The sequence below is a fragment of the Dasypus novemcinctus genome, chromosome 14 (genome assembly GCF_030445035.2).
Source record: "Dasypus novemcinctus isolate mDasNov1 chromosome 14, mDasNov1.1.hap2, whole genome shotgun sequence".
Lineage (NCBI taxonomy): Eukaryota > Metazoa > Chordata > Mammalia > Cingulata > Dasypodidae > Dasypus > Dasypus novemcinctus.
In genome coordinates this window covers 59,227,834-59,248,606 of record NC_080686.1, presented here as the reverse complement: position 1 = coordinate 59,248,606, position 20,773 = coordinate 59,227,834, and the positions used below count along the sequence as shown (strand labels likewise).

The following is a 20,773-nucleotide window of genomic DNA, read 5'->3' as shown; positions in this document are numbered from 1 at the left end:
AAACCGAGTGCATTACCAAAATACAAATTCACCAGACATTTGATCTAAAACTTTATCAAATTTTAACATTAATAGATTGCAATTTATAAAATATTGTTCAATCTACATTCAATCTTCCTAACCAGGTCTTGATTCACTAAGCACCTGCAGCTAAAACTTTAAGAAAATCCAAACTCATCCCATTTCCCCAACTATGCTGAAAATGGGGCTGTTTAACCATTGCAAATCTCTCAAACACAAAGCTATATTTGCACAAAGGAAATCATTTACATGTGGTCAAGGAAACAGTAAATTTTCACATTAGCTTTAATATTTGTATTAAAATTTTCCTGAACTTGGTAATCATCACTAACACTTTTTTTTTACAGTATTATTAACTGCATCTTAAATAAGAAAACTAGGCAGAAAATGTACAATTGGAAAAAACTGGATGTCAGTTTATACAATGAGATTTTACTTTCACCATGACAGACTTTATTTTGGCACTTTAACAAAATACTTTGCTTTACAGCAGTGACAAAATATTGCCAGAAATTTTCTTTTCCTGGCATGAATATTCCAAGCAGTTGTTATTCTATGGATTGAATTTCACTATGCTTTGCACAGTTAGAGGTATACCTGCTACATTCTTAACCTCTGTAATCAAGGGACATCGTGCGGCTCTGGAAGGCGCTATCACTTCGTTTTAATCACTTTAAAGTGGACTGATTTTGTAAGTGATGGGACAAGAATTTGAGAATTAAGGCCATTAAGGATTTAAGTAAACACTGTTCCAAGCGTTGCTTAGAAATAAACGTTCTCTAAATGAAGGATTCATGTTTTAGTAAAAGTGAATTATATGTTGGAAAAGTTGCTGTTTTTTGCTGTCTTCTTCCTACTTTGTCGGCTCAGTTTTAAAACAAATTAATGGTAAACAGAAAAAGGAAATATTCAGTCAGAAAGAAGTACCCAGCCAGGGCACGGCAGGCCTCCTTCCCCTCCTCAGACATCACTGCTTTCCAGCAACGACGATCCCAAGCAGTGAGGCCTGCGTTTTAATGCCCAGAGCCCCCCAGCTCACTTCCCTGAAGCGTGAACTATGGTATTCCATCTATTACAGTTCTTCAGTTAAGCTTCAGAAGAGATTTGAAGCACAGTTTCGCAGGTAAATCAATTCTGTAGGACTAAGCCTTAGATATCTATTCTAGGAAAGCCCCCTTCTTTGGAATTTATAGTGCTAAAAGTTATTTGCAAAAGTAGGCATCTGTCTCAATATTGCCATCAACTATCCTACAGAAGTTGCAACTTCATAACTCCCTGGCAGCCTTCCAAAATCTGCACCCAGACACACACAAGATGATGCATTCAGATTTCCTCTGGCCAAGTCAGAAGTGAATTGATAATAGCCTCATCAACGGCCTCTTTGGTCTTGATTTACAGACACTGTGGAACACTCAGAAGTCAAACCCACCTCATCCTTGAGAACAGACAGTCATTAGCAAAGGGAGATGTACATTTGATCGAAAATGTACAAAATTTATAACAGTGACATTTCCAATATTAGGCCACATGATTTATTCAGTAGTTTTTATGTCCCCAAATTACAATTTATATCTATTCATAAGACTAAAAAAGTTACCATTAGAATTGTCTGTGCTTATAAAATACCAACTTTTTTTAAACTGTTATATATACTCATTAACACCAGTCTGCGACGAGTTACATAGAATCATAGGCACTTCAAAGGCTTAAAAAGACGTTTACAACTTAAATGCATTTTTATGAACAAAAACTGATTTTTCTTTAAACCCCTACTCGTACCTTCAAATTGCAAGAAATTAACAAATACAGTGGCCAAAGAAATCTGCAGCAACTTCTCAAAATACTGTTAGCATCTTTGGGTTTGCTGAGGCTTGTCAGTAACTCACATCAAATCCTCCCAAAAGAAGATCTGACTAGATAGATATGACTCAACAGTTTTGTGGCAATAATCCAATTTTACACATTAATTTGCTATTGCAAATCTGCCCGAAGCTACAGGTAATGAAAAACAAAGCACGTGTAAAATGGATAGCCTGACACTTAAAAATTTATACAAAGTGGAGGTTAACGTTTACATACTTGAAAACCACATATACACTAAATTACCATTATCTGAATTATCCAAAGACAAATTGCACCATGACAGCTACAAAAGGCATAGGGTTTTGTTTTGTTTTTAAGAGGACAAGGTGGGGGATAGAGGAGAAAAGGGAACAACAGATAAATTAACAAAGTAAGACCAACTTGGTAAGGTCGATCTGAGACATGCTGACAAAAATTAAACAGCTTTCATCTTTGAACCATAGGATAAAAATGATTATTTCATATCTGAGCATAAAAATTTAAACCAATTCCATGAACATTGAGGATTTTTATAACATAATATTTTGCCACTGCTATTCACAGAACACTGCAGATGTTAAGTTTCAATTTTACCTTGTTCTAAAGAAATACATGAAAATTTTAAATACAATGGGATTTTATCATTAAGGTGCCAGGATGGCTCTTTAATGAAAAAACAAAAAACAAAGATCTTCATTATTCTATGCAAAAGCTTTATTTTTAAAAGTTCAGTGATCTCGTAAATAGAGACACTAAGTGGGAGTTTTATGCATAAAACTCCTTAGTAGGTGCCTTCTGATAAGCAGCACTAGAGGGTTTGCGTTCTCCAAGATCATAGCTTCCTTCATCCTTCTTTCTCATGCGATACACCAACAGCAGGATAAGGAAAATTGCAAAGAGAAAGCCAATAACTCCGCCAGCAATGACAGCTGAAACATACCAAAGGAAAGATTACTTTTAAAGAGATTCAAGGGTTGCAGAAATTAGTTTTGTTAAGCCCTATCTATTTACACTTTTACAAAAGGCTTAATTTGAGAACCCCAAAATAAAAAAAAAACAAAAAAACTGGATTCAATAAAGCAACCAGGTAATTATGCAAATCTGACATTCCTCAGAAAGGTACAATACTTTCTTTGATTAGTGTTAATAATATCACCCAAGAGCTTCATAAGAAAAATCTGCCTGTGAACTCAACTCATTCCTTACTTTGAAATGATTCAGTCTTTTCAGTACTTACATTTCATATCTAATCTTCTAATTGATTTTTCAGAGAAATGCAAAACATGATTCAATTGCTTAAAAAAATTTTAAGAGTAAATATGAAAAAAGCATGCAAATTTCTTTTCTAATCTTGGATTTGGGATCATCCTGTCAAGGATTAGGTGTTCTTAAATCTTGCACATTTTCCCCTTTAAAATAAAATGTTAATACTTCCCTCAGATCAGTTACAATTAAAGACAACATTCTTAACGCATGGGCATTATTTGTATAAATTGCCCCCCTCCTCCCATGAGATAAGCTCTTTCTTTCACTAAAAATTTATTTTCAAATCAGGGATGACCTGGACCACGATTGAATGACCTTAAACCCCCCACCCCCTGAGTTGTTAAGGACCAATTAAAATCTTAAACTTTCCTCTTTTAGGCCACCCCCATCTGAACCACACAATGGTTGGCTAAGGAATAAGGCTGAGAGAGCTGCCAGGTAATAAAGAATCTCTGCCTAACATCAGGAATGAGGAGGGTCCTCAAGACTGCTTTCAGCAGGAAGGTGACAATTGGCAAGCTCTGCCCACACCTCTGGGTACTGCTCAGGCAGAGGCTGATAGAAGGACTATACCCGCTCCCTTTCTGCTCACCTGCCAGGACTTCTGTTCGTTTGAAAAGATTGTCTGAGTGTTTCTCAGTATACACATTTGTATCCTCTTCAGCTGGGTCCATTTTCCTTTCTGAATCAGAGAGATGAATCTTTTCCTTACCAATTTCTTCAGGTGACTAGTATGGGAAAAAGGGAAAAATTATATAGATGATGTAGCAGTTTGATATAGTTAAGAATTCCAAAAACAGATATTGGATTATGTTTGTAATCTGGTCTATTACTGGGCATGAATGAATTATGATTAGGGCTTTAATTGAGCCACGTCATTAAGGCACTGAGTCTCCACCCCTTGGTGGGTGGGGTCTCACAAATAAAAGGCACAACAAAGGACAGAGTCAGAGCTTTTGATGCAAGGGTTTTTGATGTTGGAGCTTGATGCTGAAGCCTTAAGCTGGAGCCCCGGGAAGTAAGCTTACAGAGGAAAGAGAAGCCAGCCCAAGGAAGAGAGGAATGCTGAGCCCAGGAAGAAGCAAGCCCTGGGAAGAAAGGAACCTTGAACCCAGAGAGAAGCAAGACTCTGGAAGGGAGGAAATCAGGAAGCCTGAACCCTCGCAGTCATCGGCAGCGATCTTGCTCCAAATAGACTTTGGTGAGGGAAGTAACTTATGCTTTATGGCCTGGTATCTGCAAGCTCCCACCCCAAATAAATACCCTTTATAAAAACCAACCAGTTTCTGGTACTTTGCATCAACACCCCTTTGGCTGACTAACACAAATGAAAAAAAAAAACTAGGCTGGAATGAGGAATAACAGATAAGTATATTCTGAAGTTGCTAGTTTTTCCATACAACAAGGTTAGGAAATAATTGGAATCATCACTTTATGTGAATTTTATACCAATGGGGGAATCCCATAATGAGCCCACATAGTTCACGGTTTTGTCTGACACCCATCATACAGATATATGAGATAGATATTGAGTATATAATAATCTTAATCATATGGCTACGTTGTCTCAGTTGACATTTCATAAGATCTCTACTTTCTCACCCCTCTTCTGATTCCAGACAAACCAAGAGCATTGCCCCAATTCTCCTTACTCCTTCATCTCTTTACTGTACAATGCACTGCTAATGACAGTCCTTTCAGGCATGTTCTCCCAGGCGTGTTGTGTTCTTCCTGCTCACGCTCAGTGGGGAGAGCCCAAGATCTAGTTCTTCCCTCTACCAACTCACTCTTCCACCTTCAGAGGACCCTGGACTAGGACATCAGGGAGCCTAGGATCTTCAACAAACTCCTGTGGAACCCTGACCCATATCATGCTATTTTCTGGACTTCGGTTTCCTAATCTGTCAAATGAAGGGCACTCTAAGAGCCCTGGACATTCCACAATACTAAAGTATAAATCTATGGTAATAACTCTCACAGCATCAACTTCAGCTGGCAGTATTCCCACCTAGTCAGAGCCCAAGGAACATCAAATCTTTGTACTACTTGTCAAGAGTAAAAAGTAACTTTCCTATTTCCAGTAACAGTACCACTATTTAAGTGGGAACTTACTATTTTGGCACATTTCAAAGGCTTTTTTTGCTTCATAGTCCTATCAATTTGCCTTTTTACCATTTTTCTAAAATTAAGCTCCTTCTTTGGATTCTCATTTCAACAGCTTTGCTCAGATCTTTATTATATCACACCCAAGTTCTGTGACAATCTCCTAACTGTTCATGTTGGTGGTTTCCATTTATGTCCCCCAGCCCACCATTTATGCCCCAGTGGGAAACCCCCACAGGCCATCTCTAAGCTGCTTCTTAACATCTGTGCCTTCCTTTATGCAATTCTCCTAACCTCAATCCAAAGTTTTCACTTCCTTCATTGCTCTTTTGTCCTTTATGAAGCTGTCCTGATCACCACCACTCTAAAACCCCAGAACACTCTACAGTCTACCGCCCTAACACACAACCCGTCAGCTGCCTTACTTGAATTCAGCACCATGGCTAGCAATCGTGAGTGAAAGACCCATGGTGAGAGCAAACCCTGGGTAATATTGGAATCAAATGAAAATACGTAAAAGAAAAGGGGGCAGGGAAGAGAGGTGTCATACCACTAAAGATTCTTTGGTCTGGGGTGGGGATCTGTCATTGATTTTATTTATTGCTGTTTACGTAAAGCTTTGTGACAATACCATTTGAGAACCAGTTAGAGAACTTCAGTTCAAATGAGCTATGTAATCTCTACTAGGCCAAAGTTCTTACTGGTCAACACAATTGATGAAAAGCACTGTCAGCTCCACTGGGCCATAAAGACTGTAGGTAAAATTCTTTTTAGCACTACTACCCTTCTAAGAACATTTAACCATCTGTATTAGGATATTGTCTAACATGATAGGCTCATTTAAGCTACTGCTTGCTTACTGAAGGGTGGGGTTCATTCAAAATGGCAGTCTGCTAATTAAGTCTACAGGATTAAAGAATTTAAGAAGAAAGGAATTCACCTTCTTGGTATGCCTTAAGGTCACTCTTATTTCTGGGAAGGACCGTTAGCTAGACCAAGTGGATTCATTTGAACTCCAGGGTATGCCAGGTCAATAATAGGTCCTTGCCTTTTGAAGAGAACTGAAGAATTTGTGGAATAAATTGTCAGAAATTGTCTCTTTCTTTCTCAACTCCCAAGAAACCCTTTACTCTTTAAACTCAACCTGACATGACTTAGGAGAAACAGAGGACCATAGAGAAATTATCTTTTCACCGCTGTAAAATATGCATATAAAATTGCATTGTTCTCTACATTACTGTGATAGGAGACCACATGAAAGATCTTCCCAGGTCTTCACTTACCGAAGTAAAACAGAAGAGAGAAGCTCATTGGCAGTATTTTGGCTAAGTTATCTCCATTATTGTTAGGGAAAGCCCATCACTAACTGGCTGCCTCCTGACAGAAAGACAACTTAATAGTTGAAAGAACTGATTATCCAGATTCTAATCTATGAACCTTTTCACTGCTCATTAGCACTGTTCCTAGAGGTTAGGAAAAGAAAGAAAAAACTCAGGTGGATACACAGGTTTGTGACTCGGAATGAGGTAAATAAACTTGGCTATTATATTAGAGACAGAATTTAACTTATCCTTGTCATCTTTGTCCCATTTCATGGCAAATCACATGACTTGACTTCAGGTCTATTGAGTCCCTAAAGTCATTTGCAAGAGTTCCTGACACTGCTCATTTTCCTCTGATTCAACTTCTGATCTAACTGGCAGGTAGACGTTTGATTTCATGGGTCTGTGGGTGTGGGAACAGAAGGTCTTTGTAGAACTGCACTTCAATGAATGGTTCATCAATCCACAAAGCCAGTCCAAACCCCAAGGTGCTCTGGATGGCATGTACATTTTTTAAACTGAAGAAGTTTTGTCGTATGGTAGCAGAGGCTTGACTAAGAGGAAATCATCCTTTATTGAACTAATCACAAACACCTTAGCTCTAGTATATATGTGTAAAGTGAAAAATTATAAAAAGTCAATACAAACAATTAAATAAAGCCAATTTAAGATATTACATACATGTCAGGTTATTCAGATGCCATGGAAATGTAATGGAAGTAACAGATTATGAACAATGTCCTGCTTAAACAAATAACTGCATTTTTTTTTTTTTTTGGTCACATAAATTTCCAACAAGCTAGATAGAATATCTACAAAGTGACACTAATGCCATAGTGAAACCCATTCAAAGGCGAAGTTTACATTATTTATTCCAGAGGCAATGTTTAATTCAGCTGTACCATGTAATGCGATATGGAAAATTTAATCACTATTATTATTGTTATTTATTATCTATGTTATCATTATTGGGGCCTAGAACATTTTTGACACTTAATAGTAATCAATAAATCTCCCTTGAATGGATTATTTTTATTATTTCTATATCAAACACAAATAATTCTAGGAACACAAATATATTAAAATGTTTGGGTATTTTTAATTTCTGAGCTCATCTGTCAAATGTCTATCATTTCATCCTGATCTGATGTCATTGCTTCCTTGAAGTCAATTTTTAAAACTTAAATGGATTTTCAATCTTTTGATTTCAAGGTTAAGTTTTGCCTAGGATAGATACAACTCTTTATCATGAAAGACCAAAACACACCCAGGAAGATTTTTTGCCTCAATCTAGTGAGTCCTAGTGGTCACTGGCTTCAAGAGATTTGACCATGACAGGCAGTCTTTCATGTCTGGACAGCCACACTGAATAAATGTGCCAAACACAACTTAGTGTGGAATGGCCAATGTACCATCAATTGAACCTGTTACTTTTTATCTCTACCCTTTTCTTTCTTTTCTTTCTTCTTTCTTCTTTCATTTATTCAACTTACACATTTTTGGGGCAGCTATCATGCATGGAGCTGACACATGCTAGGTTTGTATGTCTCAGTCCTTGGAGAGCTTCTCCTTTCTTTGCTATTGTCTGGCCTGTGAAGTTAGTCTATCACTAATAGTAATTGACCTTTCTCAGCTCTGTAGAAAGCACTCCAGTCCAGAAAGAGTTGAGCTCCTGGCCAAATCTGCAGAAACCCTTCCAGCTCTGTCCTTTGTTATCCTGGTTACATGCCCTGAGAGGACCAAGGAGGAGGAGGGAGAATAAAGCATTCTGGTAAGGGGAGAAAAACGAAAGGGTAGAAAGCCTACACATGTTCCTTCCTGCAGAGGGATGCTTCTCCTTCCAGGAAGGCCTGTTACTACCTTCATGACACAGCCTTTGCATTCCTGTCTGCTGTTACAGCTGGGCAGCATCTCCAAGACAGAGAGAGCTCCAAAAGGGGGCAATTCTTTTCTGAGTTTTCATAAGTAGCGAGCTACCCCTGAACCATCTCCCAAGTCTACCACTGCAGCTATTAAACATGCTTATTAAACATCTGGTGAATCAGCTTCATGCCTGTTGCTTCACCAAATTCAAGGCTTACAGAATGTTTTAACAAGGTTTCAGGTACCAGACTACATGCACTCACATTTAATCTTCTCAATAACCCCTAAGGAATGAGCTGAGAAACCCGATCAGATCCAGGATTTGTAAGCTACACCTTCTTCAGACTTTAATACTCATTTTTCTGACTTAAATAGCTTATCTATTAATGGATGGTCAGCTAACTGCAATATTAAGCAAATCAGGTCAAAATCATGAGTCATTTTTCATTAGCTAGTACTTTTGTTCTAAGACCAAACACCTTATTCTTAATAAAAGTAAACTCTCCACAGAGTTAATTTTGCTCTAGAGAGCATTTCTAAATTCAGTTACTTCCCACAGTACTGTTCCAGTAAAATGCATTTATGCTTTTTAAAAAAGTGTTTAGTTTTAATTATCTAATAAAAAGAAACATTATAATTTTGACCTGGGGGTGAAAAATAATCTCTCAAAAATGAGTATGTATAGCAATGCCAAAATTTATCATTAACTCAAAGAGCTCAAAGTTGATGTACTACTGATAGCAGACCTGAGACTTTGAGAAATGGTTTGTTATGACTGGTTTACCACCAGAAGATGTGGCTTTGAGTGTCCTTATTTCATAACTTGGTTTGGTATATGTAAAGTTCACAATGGTTTTAACTTAAAACATCCTTTATGAAATGAAAACAAATTTTCTTGGCTTAAGCCAATTAAACTGAAAAGGCTTTGCTTCTTAGCTGGGCTGTGAGTTCCTTAAGAAGAAGCACCAAGTAAAAATATTTGTATATAAGCTGGCCCTGGGTGATAAAAGCAACAGATGGGTAAACATCAAAATGATGGTAAAGAACAAGGCGGAGCCATTTACAATAATACAATGAAAAGACCATTTGTCTTTATGTATTTTTAAAAGGGTTATCTTCAAAAGACTATTCTGTACAGTGAAAAAAAGAGAAGCACATACAAATAACCTGATAATATATTGTCTAACAGTTTGATATTACTGATGAATTCTAAAAAGAAATATTGGATTATGTTTGTAATATGATCCGTACTTGGGTATGATTGAGTTATGATTAGAGCTTTAATTGGGCCACATCATTAGGGCATTGAGTCCCTGCCCCTTGGTGGGTGGGGACTCACAGATAAAAGGCATGGCAAAGGACAGAGTTGTTTTTTTTTTTATGTAGGAGTTTTGATATTGGAGTTTGATGCTGAAGCCTTAAGCTAGAGCCCCAGAAAGCAAGCTCGCAGAGGAAAGAGAAGCAAGACCCAGGAGGGGAGGAACACTGAGCCCCGGAAAAAGAAGCCCGAGGAAGGGAGGAACCCAGGAAACCTGAACCCTCGCAGGTGTTGGCAGCCATCTTGCTCCAACACCTGAAAATAAGACTTTGGTGAGGGAAGTAGCTTATGCTTTATGACCTGGTATCTGTAAGCTCCTATTCCAAATATATACCCTTTATAAAAACCAACCAATTTCTGGTATTTTGCATCAGCACCCATTTGGCTGACTAATACAGAATTTGGTACCAAGGAGTGGGGAAGTGCTTTTGCAATTACCAGAAAGAGGAATGGCTTTATAAATGGGCAAGGGGTATTTTTTGGAGGAATTGTGAGATGCCTGATGGAAAAGGCCTAGATGGTTTTGAAGAGATTGTTGATAGCAATATGGATGCTACAGAGACTTTTTATGATGCCTTAGAAGTAAATGATGACACTCTTAACTGGAAACTGTAGGAAAGGCGATCCATGTTTTAAAGTTGCAGATAACTTAGCACAATTAACTCCTGGTGTTTTAGATGGAAGGCAGAATTTGAAAATGGTGAGTCTGGGCATTGAGTTAAAGAAATTTCCAAAGTAAATCCAGAGAATGCAGCTTGGATTTTGCTTGCAGCTTATAGCAAAATGCTAGATAAGCGAGATAAGCTGAGGACAGATCTGTTGGGCACAAAGAAACCAGAAACTGACACTGGAAATTCCAAGCCTCTGGAAATCAAGATCCCAGAAGAAAGTGCCCCATTTGGGGACTTAACTAAACTTGAAACTTGTAAATCAATATTGAAGATGCAATTATCTAGGAAAGACTGGTGGAAAGTATTACTGTCTGATGGCTTGAACCCCTGCATCTTGCATGCTAAACCAAGAGGGTTTTTGAGAGAGCTGTATGAATAAAATCACTGTCAGCTTAGAATAAAAGGGGTATGGAAAGGAGAGACTGAAGGGGAAATGACTTTAAGAGGAAAAGCAGGGAAGCTGAGATCTGGAATTAGAACATCACTTTGAAATCGAACAAAGGATTCCCTGTAGGTCTATTGAACTGTGGAGAAACCGTGACTCACGTTTCCCTCCCAATTTCTCCTTATTATAATGAAAATGTTTATTCTTTATCTGTCCGTTTGTATATTGGAAGTAGATGAATTGTTTTGTAAATTTCAGAGATCTATAGCAGACAGGACTTTGCCCCAAGACAAACTGTATTTCTTTAAATTGATTGTGATATGATAAATATCCTTTTAAAAACCAACCAATTTCTGGTATTTTGCATCAGCACCCATTTGGCTGACTAATACACATTGCAAAACGCACCTTCGTCTGAGCTGGTATCTTGTTCTGTATTTTCAGTGTTGTGGTTTCCACTTTTGGTGCAACACTAGTAAACGGTATCTTTGGAAGTGTTTGAGATGTTGTCATCTCTGGACTCTCTACATCCTCGTCAGCTCCTGAGAAGATAAGCAAAGATGAGCTGAGGATATGACTCATGATGCAGATTTCCTTATTACCAGACAATATTGTCTTATGTTGATACTGATGAAACTAAAGTCTTTCAAAATATTTGCTCGGTAACTCAGCACAAACCTCCCTTCAGTCTTCACTGCAATGAAGAAGGCATTTCAAAGGGGATCTTGGTGTAGCCTAGCAATTTTTGCTATATTATCATCCTTTACACTCTCAATTAACCCCTCTTTCACTTGTATGTTCAGTCTCTCTCGTCAATTGAGATTTCTTCCTCCACGTTGCCAGATCCAAATGGCATTTTGCAGAGTGGCCCTTGTCTAAACAAATCTCCTAGCACTGGACACAACTAACTACCATCTCTTTGATGCAGTCTCTTTCCTTGGGCTTCTGTGACTTCCTGGCTTACTTCTTGCTTATCTGGCTATTTTTAAAGTCTCCCTTAGAGGTTCATCCTCTTCTACTTGGATACAAAATATTCAAGAGTTCTTTAAATCAAGTTCAGCCCTTATTCTACACTTATTCTACACTTCTTATTCTACACTTTCTTCTTATTCTACACTTTCTCCCTTACCTGTACCCATGGCTTCAATTGCCATCCAAATACAGATGGCATCTAAATTTACATCTTCGATTATATCACCCCTCTGAAATTCAGACCCTTATATCCCATAGTCTCCCTGATCTCTCTGCCAGAGGCCCTTACCCAGCTAATTCACCTCCAGTCTTCGGGGCAAAGTTCATTCCTTGGGAAAGGCCTCCTCCAACCCCTCCATATTAGGTAAGCATATTCCATTAAATGGTTTTTAGTACCACCTTTCCTCCCCTAATGGCATTTATCACAAGTATGGCATTTATCACAAGTTTATGATCATTTGTTTATTTGAGTAATTGCTAATTAAAGTCTCTGCCCTGTTAGACTGGAAGCTCACTAAGAAAAGGGGTGACATCTATTTTGCCCCCAGTGCCTAACACTGTGCCTAGCACGCAACAGGCTCTGATTCAATATTTTTTAGTAAGTGATTAACCAGTGATTTTCCACCAGAGTACTATTATTTGCCTTTTTACCAGAATAGCATTTAAGAATTTTTGATACTCAAATACAAAATTCTTCTAAAACTAATCATTTGTCAAATTTACAAAAAACTCAAACTCAAACTCATCTGCTTTCTGAGAGCCCTTTTGATAGTCTTGGATGAATGCCTGCAAATTCCTCAACCAAAGGAAAATCAGTGTTTTTGTTTTTTTAACAGAATCTTACTAATGTAATAAGCAAGTTGGAGAGGGGTAATATGCTGGAAACAGCACAATGACTATTACTATGCTCATTTTTTTTAATGTATCAACTGCCCCCTTTAACTTCCTATACTTATATAGAGAAGAAACGGCAGGGCATATTGGAAACAATAAAACATTTGGAAATAAAACAACCAAAACCTAGGACTAGTTTTGGCACTTGTTAGTTCTGTGTTCTTGATAAGGAATACTTGAGTTTCAGCTTCATCTGTAAAATGAGGATAATAATAACTAACTCTGAGAAGCTCAAATGGGATGTATACTCGAAAGCATTCTGTATAGAGAAAGTGTTATGCACATGTACATCTTCATAATGGTGGATCCAGAAATATACTGCTCTTTTACATTGGCCTACCTGATTTCCCATAAAAATTTTACATAAGGTATGCTTGATATGATCCTACAATCTGTTCTGAGAAAGAAGAGGTTTTTAAAGTAAAAAATCCCCTCAAGATAGCACATCTTAAGTTGGAGACAAATGAGCAATCAACCTCCCCAAGGTGGCTCTTCCCTGACTTTCAGTTTACACTGTTTTCTCTGCCTGGAATATTTTACCCCAAAACTTGTTTCCCCCTAGGAAACTCTTGCTTTTATTATCATGCCCAGCATCAATGGCATCCTTTCTCTGAAGTTTTCCTTGATCTCTCCATTTCAAAACTGTTTCTTACTGCTTACCACATCTCTTCTTTTAAAAAAAATGACATTTTCTTTTACTCATAAAAGAACAGATGTTAAAAAAAGAACACATGTTCACATAAAATTGTGAAACAGAGAAATACATAAAAAGTAAATAAAGTGATTTTACCACCAGAGAAACCATTGCTATTTTTGATTGAATGAATAAATATCCTCTTTTATTTACCTCACCTTCTAACAAGCTTTTCATTCCTTAACATGATAGTTCCCCTCTCCAAGAACTCTTTTGTGCCTTCAGAATATTCCTTTTTTATAGTAGCCTGTTCTTGTTTTACCATAAAAACATCACTGAGTTTAATAGTCAATTTTTCTGTAAGTTGTCTTCTCCTGTGAGTTTATGTCCTCTCCCAATTTTGGGGGTGGGAGATGAGGTCCTCTATCTTTCATGTTATAAGTTTTTCATAAATGTCTGGGGAATATCGATTATCTTTTTATATTTAGAGAGAAATACTAAAAAAGCCTTACCAGAGGCTTTTGAGCAGATTGTCAAATGTGGGAATCATCAGTAAGATATAGCTGTATGTTTTGTTGAAGAACTCTCTGAAACATTTCTTTTGAGTTGATCCAGTTTCGCAGAGGGGAACTTCCCAACCCACTCCTCTGCAGGTAGAGATGAGACTTCCAACATTCAAGAAACTAATTAGGAGAAGACAACTTCTTGTTTTCAGCATGGTACCCCAGGTCCCATCTGTGCCTGATCCCCCTAGTCTAGACACTCTGTTTTACCTTCTCCAGATAATACACCTCCAGTTTTCCTCTGAGTTCGAGGGCCATCTGTCCCTTTGCTGCAAGATGGAGGGAAGGAATCTGGAAACCTAATTGCTTCTTACAAAGACTTTCACCTAATTTTCCTACATTTTTGTCTCACTTTCACCCTCTGTTTAGTGTATCACCAATTCCTAGGTTTCAAGGGAACCTGCTGTGTAATCAGGTTGCTTCTTGGCTCTTCCACTGCTGGCTAACTCAGTCTTCTCATGCCTGCCAAGCATGTTACTACTAGCACGTCTGCTCTCCTGCTTTCAAATCAGTGGGGCTTTTGTCTCCTCTACAGTTTTATTTATCCAGACGAGTTTATGCCCAATTCCTTTATTGTCCATTAAGTGGGTATTGGAATGCATGTTCTGTCTGTTATCTTTATCCAAAAGTCTATATTTAACTCTTAAATTTTTGTCGTATGGCACTCTTCTCTGCAATGGCACCCATCCCATTTTGTTAAAATTATCTTCTGCCATTCCCTTGTAGTCCATTTACTTTTCTACTGGATAGCTTAATGGGAGTCTGGGCAGAAGGACTTTGGTCAAAGCCTTAGAAATATCCCAGTGCTGCTAGTTTGAACTGGGCATCAGCTAGGCAGGGCTTCTAACTCCAGAATGGTTCTGTGTCACAGACAAGCAGTATAGAGAAGACGGAAATGGAATGCACTCTCAAACCTGACTCCTAGTCGCTACCTTAGCTCATCACTTCTAACTGTGGGACCTGGGGCAAGTAACTTAATCTGTACCTCAGTTTTTCTCCTGTGAAAAGTGGAGATAATACAGAACCTATGTTCTGTTATAAGGATATGCTGTAAGGATTAGAACACTGACTGACACACTATAAGTACTCCACAAATTTTAGTTATAACTCAATTGCCTTAAAACTAATAATGTCTCCTGCACAGTACAAAAGACTTCCCAAGTCAAGAATGATACTCTACCTACTTTGCAGCAATGATCAGCCCAGGGCTAGAGCCACAGCAGAAGCAATGTGGCACTACACTTAAGCCTCAGCTTGATCTACTGATTAGTGGGTTCAGGATTTCAAATGATTCATTCCCATCCCTTTCACCTGGATGAGGGGGGAAGGCAGGGAATCAGGGGTGTGCACTCGTTTTCTTTAAATTAAACTTAAGTGCAATCTTGGCAGAAGTCAGCAAAATGATTTGGACAACATCCACAGATTCCTTCCAACTCTCGGGTTCTATGATCTGTGAAATGGGGACAAAAAGTGTCCATGCTTATTATTTCCTGTGACATTTTGAAGATGACAGTTACAAAAAACTTTTAAGGTGCTAAAAGAGAGAGAGGTGCCATGAGCAAAACATATTAATAGAGTTGTGTGCTACGTAGAATAACTCTTTTCACACTCATTGTGTGTACGCGATATATATCACTCTCCTGAGAATAACTAGGGCTATTTTTACATTAGGATTGCACTGTAAGCTCACTGTTACTAGGTCAGCCACACCTCTCTTGTCTTTCTCAGATTTGCCGTTTGCCAACTTAAAAAGCTCACTTTTACATGGCTAGATCTCTACCAAAGCCACAAATGATTTTAATTTTTTTCTGGTTCATTTTGCAGCCTAGGCCAATCTGATTGTTAGACATCAACTGTGATTCTACATTCAGCATAACTTTTAACCATCTGTTGAAAATACAAAGAAAACTCTAAGCAGAAGGGTAGTGGATAAGATTTTCCTAGCATTTTCCTGATTACAAATTCCCGATTTGGCCATTAATTAAATATATGCACAAGGTCTTCCTGTCTCAGCTTCTCAAGAGCCATTCCTAGCACAGGCAAAAATTTCCAACTATGCCAGATTATAAAAAAGGCCAGAATCCTTTATTCCCCCTTGTTTCCAATGTGACTTTGTAGCTCCTTCCATTAAAAGGTGCAGTCTAGGCTGGTTTTATGACATGCTTTGTCCAACAGAATTTGGTAGAAGTGATGATGTGCCAGTTCTAAGCCTAGGCTTCAAGAGGTTTTGCACACTTTTGCTTGCTCTCTTGGGATCTCTGCCCCCTCTTTGTGGACACATGGTTACCTTGTTGGAGGAGGGGAAACAGCGTGCACCAGAGCTGAGTCAGTCAAGTTGCCCTAGAGACCAGAGCTGAGTCCAGTCCAAGATCAGCAAAGCTACACACCTAACCTATAGCTGACCACTGACATATGAGGGAGTCCAACAAGCACAGTCTAAATTGCCAACCTGCAGAATGATTAATTAAATAAACAATTGCTGTTTTAAGCCACTAAGTTTTGGGGTGGTTTGTTATGTACCATTACTGTGGTCATTGATAACTGATACATCAGTGGACCTAAGTATATTAGGAGTAAGGAAGGATAATTCTTCTTGGTCTCACCTATAACCTTTAACATAGGGTAGGGGGTTTGATGAAACAAATGTTTGAGAGAGTTCTTTAAGGGTCGTTTTCATGGCATCACTCTGAAAGCCTTAATAATAAAATTAAAAGCTAATTTTGATAGAGCACTATGTGCAAACAATACCAAACTCTTAAGCACTTTAGATACATCAACTCCTTTAATCTTTCCCACAACCATGTGTTGAAAGGACTATTATTACTTCCCATTTCAAAACTGAGGAAACTAAGGCTCATGAGGTTAAATAAATTCCCCAAGATCTCAAGAGCTGTTAAGTGGTGGAGCTAGAATTCCTACTCAGGCATTCTAACTTCACAGACCATGATATAAACCACTGTGGGCCCTGCCTGTCTTCAAAGTAAGTTCCAGTTAAAATATGTGCATGTGGAGAACGAAGTTGAGTGTTTGGGAGTCGATGGCCTTACCCGAACCTGATGCAGAAGCATAGTCATCATCATCAATAGGGTACACTCCTGAAGCTTCCTCAATGGAGCTGTTGTCAAGGTACATGTCTTTATCAGATGTCAGCTGTGCTCTCTGAGAAAGGAAGAGAAGAGATTCAGGATGGAGAGAGATTTAAGAAATGACTCATGCTGTGGGGATGACTCCTCCCTCTCCTTTTCTGAATCCATATTTCTCTCCATATCCTTCTTCAGGACACCTTGGCAACTTGACTGAGGTCAAGAACTGACCAAAGATTGAAGTCCCTGAGAGAAGCCTATATACGTAGCCTAATCCTGTAGAATTAGGACAGTTTGGATTCAAGCACCTGAGCTGGGCTTATTTCGTTTCATTTCACTAGCCCTGTTTGAGTTTCAGTCAGCCCAATGTTAGTTAGAAGCCATCTTGGGCATTCTTGTTGCCAAAAAGTCACTGTGAGATTCCCTCACTGGAAATGCTACAAAATGGTACTCAGGTTCAGTCATCACCCAGGGATCCCCCAAGGCCTACCAAATGCTCACAGGCCTGGCCATACTCAGGGCTTCTTTATTACAGGCATGAGGTCCCCCAGTTGCCTGGGCAACCCAGAGCTTTCTGCCACAGCCCACAGCCCTGCTGAGGCCAGGCATGGCACTCCACTTGGAGCAGTACCTGCGTCTACTCATCTGAAAAGGGCAAAAGCCCACTGAGAGTCTGCGTCTAGGCCTCTTTGGATTAGCAGAGCCTTAACGACAAATACAGATAAACCCACATGAGCACATTCTTTTTCTATTACTGGCACATGGTAATAGCAAATCACACACTTAATATGGAGAGGGATCATTCACTAAGTATACCAGTTCCACAGCTTCTTAGCTATTCGATAAGAGTTTTAGGATAATATTCAACCTAATCCTGCCAAAAGAGTAAGTCTCATGAATTAGAGACAGAAGAGAGGTATAATTTCTTTAAAAATGGGTTTGGTAAATCAATACTTAACACCAGAACACATGAAAGTCCAGAAACAAATAAAACTGACCATCAGCTTCTAAGCATTTGTGTTTAGAAATAGGTAACACAAATTGTTGTACTATTTTTTAAAATTCAGATTGAATGCTTGTCCCTAATTAGGCATTATAAAACTGTTCTTACAACATTGGCTTTCACTAGATTTCCTCTTAAAAGCAAGCTTTCTTTTACAGCAGTAGCTTTAACTGGAACCTTCCTAGGAGGACAGGTCCAGCCCTCAATAACAGTTCTGCCGTATTCCCTCAGGTTTCAGTGGCTGGCTAGAGAGGTTGAGGGATTTTAAACATGATCCTACATTCTCTATTAGCTCCAAATGACAGAAAAACGTGGGAACCCATTTTGTTTGAGCTATAACACTGGCAGAGTCTGAGGACTGAAACCTTGTACAGTGGTTTTCTAGTGACCTGGCTTACAAGCATCACATAACCAGTTTGAGCCAAGAGTATGCTAGAACTTTTCTACCAGAATGACCAGAGTTTAACTCTGCGTTCTGAGGCAGTCCTGCATGACACTGGTTTCCAACACTCTCACCATTCCAAGCTATAACTCCCCAAGCTTATGAGCCCTAGCTGGAGTTTTGTGAGCCACAGCTCTGTTATCATCAGTGATCAACTTAACTGACCCCTGTTAGACTCTTAGCTCCTTTGAGGGTTAGGATTGCATCTCATTCAGTTTTTAAAAATTATTTTTAAATTTCTGTCTTTTTAAAAATTGTGGTAAAATATATACAGCAAAAATGTCATTTTAACCACTTTTAAGTGATTATACTTAAAACGGTATACTTTAAAGACTACAATTCAGTGGCATTAATTATATTCACAGTGTTGTGCAACTATCACCACTACCTGTTTCCAAAATTGCTCATCACCCCAAACAGAAATTCTGTAAAATTAAGCAATAACTCCTTAATCCCCCTCTAATGGTATTAGGGCCAATGTCTTATATGGGAGGTAATGTCTCCCATTATCATAAGGCATGTTCAGGTCCCAACCCCTGGTCCTGCGGGTGTGAACCCATCTGTAAAGAGGACCTCTGAAGATGTTAGTAGTTAAGGTGCGCCCAAACTGAAAGAGGGTGGACCTTGATCCAAGATAGCCAAGGTCTTCTGAGCAGAAGAAACTGGACATAGAAAGAAAAGCCACAGGGAGCAGCCAGAAGCTGGAAGTCAACGGGACCCGCAAGAGAAAGGAGATGCTGCCACCACGCACATGGCATGTAACAGAAAAGCAAAGAACCCCAAAGACTGCCAGCCAACAAGAACACAGGGAGGAAGCAATCTCCTAGCCTCTGAAGCCAATAAATTCCTGTTTTAATAGCTAGAAAACAAATACACCTGGTAACCTCTAATCTACTTTGTCTCCATGAATTTGTCTATTCCAGATAGCGCATATAAGAATCATATGCTAGCTGTCCTTTTGCATCTGACTTATTTGACTTAGCATAACATTTTCAAGGTTCAGCATGTTGGAGCATGTATTAGAACGTCATTCCTTTTTAAGGCTGAATAATAATCCATTGTATGAATACAGCACATTTTATTTGTTCAAACGTTGATGGACACTTGGGTTGTTTCCACTTTTGGCTATTGTGAATAATGCTGTTAAGGGCATTGGCATACAATATTTGAGTCCCTGTTTCAATTCTTTTGGGTACACACCTAGAATTGGAATTGCCAAGTCATATGGTAATTTCATGTTTAACTCATTTAGTCTTCTCCCTTCCCCTATCACAGTACCAAGCAAAAGGTAGCTGCTCAGCCAGTGTTGACTAGGCAGAACAACTCCAACAGGTTGAGATGTTTGTGTTCTCATGTAAAAGTCATTTTTTGGTCCTGGTATTCAGCTTCGTACTGTTAACTTTACCTGGAGACCCGTCTCCCTCTCCCTTCCCAAATCCTCTCTAGCACAAGATAGGCTCTGACTTCTCTAGCCCTTATTATGTTCCCTAGTTATAGACTATACCCTTGGATTTAATACGAAGATATTTAATCCCGATGTGTAAATTGAATATCTATTCATTAGATGGCCCAGCTGTCTAGACTGACATATCTCATTCCAACAACCAAACAGGCCAAAAATGTCTCCCAGAGAATTCTGGCTACATCACAAGTCACACTGGGCAGCCTAACGACTGCATTCCCCAGGACAGCCAGGCTCCTTAGAGGAAGCTGTCAGGCTTATAATACTGGGAGACATGGGGAAGAGGTCAGGGCATGTCTAGAGTAGCTAGCTTGGGGTCAGCAAGGCGCCAGGGTGGTTCCTGAGCTGAATGCTTGGGAAAAGCTAAAAGTATTTGTTTTCCTCTGTCATCCAGTGTGATGCAGGTAAGCTTGACATCAAACTAAAAGTTCTCTCCCACACTGACTCCAGGGCCTTCAAGTACCTTGGAGGAATTACCAAAATCCTTCCATAAACTACAATTTAATAATAACCAGGGTCGGGAAGTGGTCTTGGCCCAGTGATTAGGGCGCCTGTCTACCACATGGGAGGTCCGTGGTTCAAACCCCGGGCTCCTTGACCCGTGTGGAGTTGGCCCATGCGCAGTGCTCATGCACGCAGGGAGTGCCCTGCCACGCAGGGGTGTCCCCCGCATAGGGGAGCCCCACGCGCAAGGAGTGCACCCCGTAAGGAGAGCCGCCCAGCGCGAAAGAAAGTGCAGCCTGCCCAGGAATGGTGCCGCACACACGGAGAGCTGACACAACAAGATGACGCAGCAAAAAGAGACACAGATTCCTGTGCTGCTGACAACAAAAGATGCAGACAAAAGAACACGCAGCAAATGGACACAGAGAACAGACAACTGGGGCAGGGGTGGGGGAAGGGGAGAGAAATAAATAAAATAAATCTTT

General features: G+C 39.3%; 1 protein-coding gene across 1 annotated transcript in view; it reads right to left on the bottom strand.

Annotated features, from left to right (window-relative positions):
* Positions 1 to 288: 288 nt before the first annotated feature.
* The window catches only part of SDC2 (syndecan 2), a 121,724-nt gene continuing 101,239 nt past the window's right edge, over positions 289 to 20,773 (bottom strand). The window contains exons 2-5 of the mRNA XM_012518105.4: positions 16,902 to 17,013; positions 11,200 to 11,333; positions 3,722 to 3,857; positions 289 to 2,792 (exon numbers count right to left, since the gene is read on the bottom strand). Of these exons, the coding sequence (XP_012373559.1) occupies positions 2,629 to 2,792; positions 3,722 to 3,857; positions 11,200 to 11,333; positions 16,902 to 17,013 (546 nt within the window). The 3' untranslated portion in view covers positions 289 to 2,628. The remainder of the gene's footprint in view (positions 2,793 to 3,721; positions 3,858 to 11,199; positions 11,334 to 16,901; positions 17,014 to 20,773) is intronic.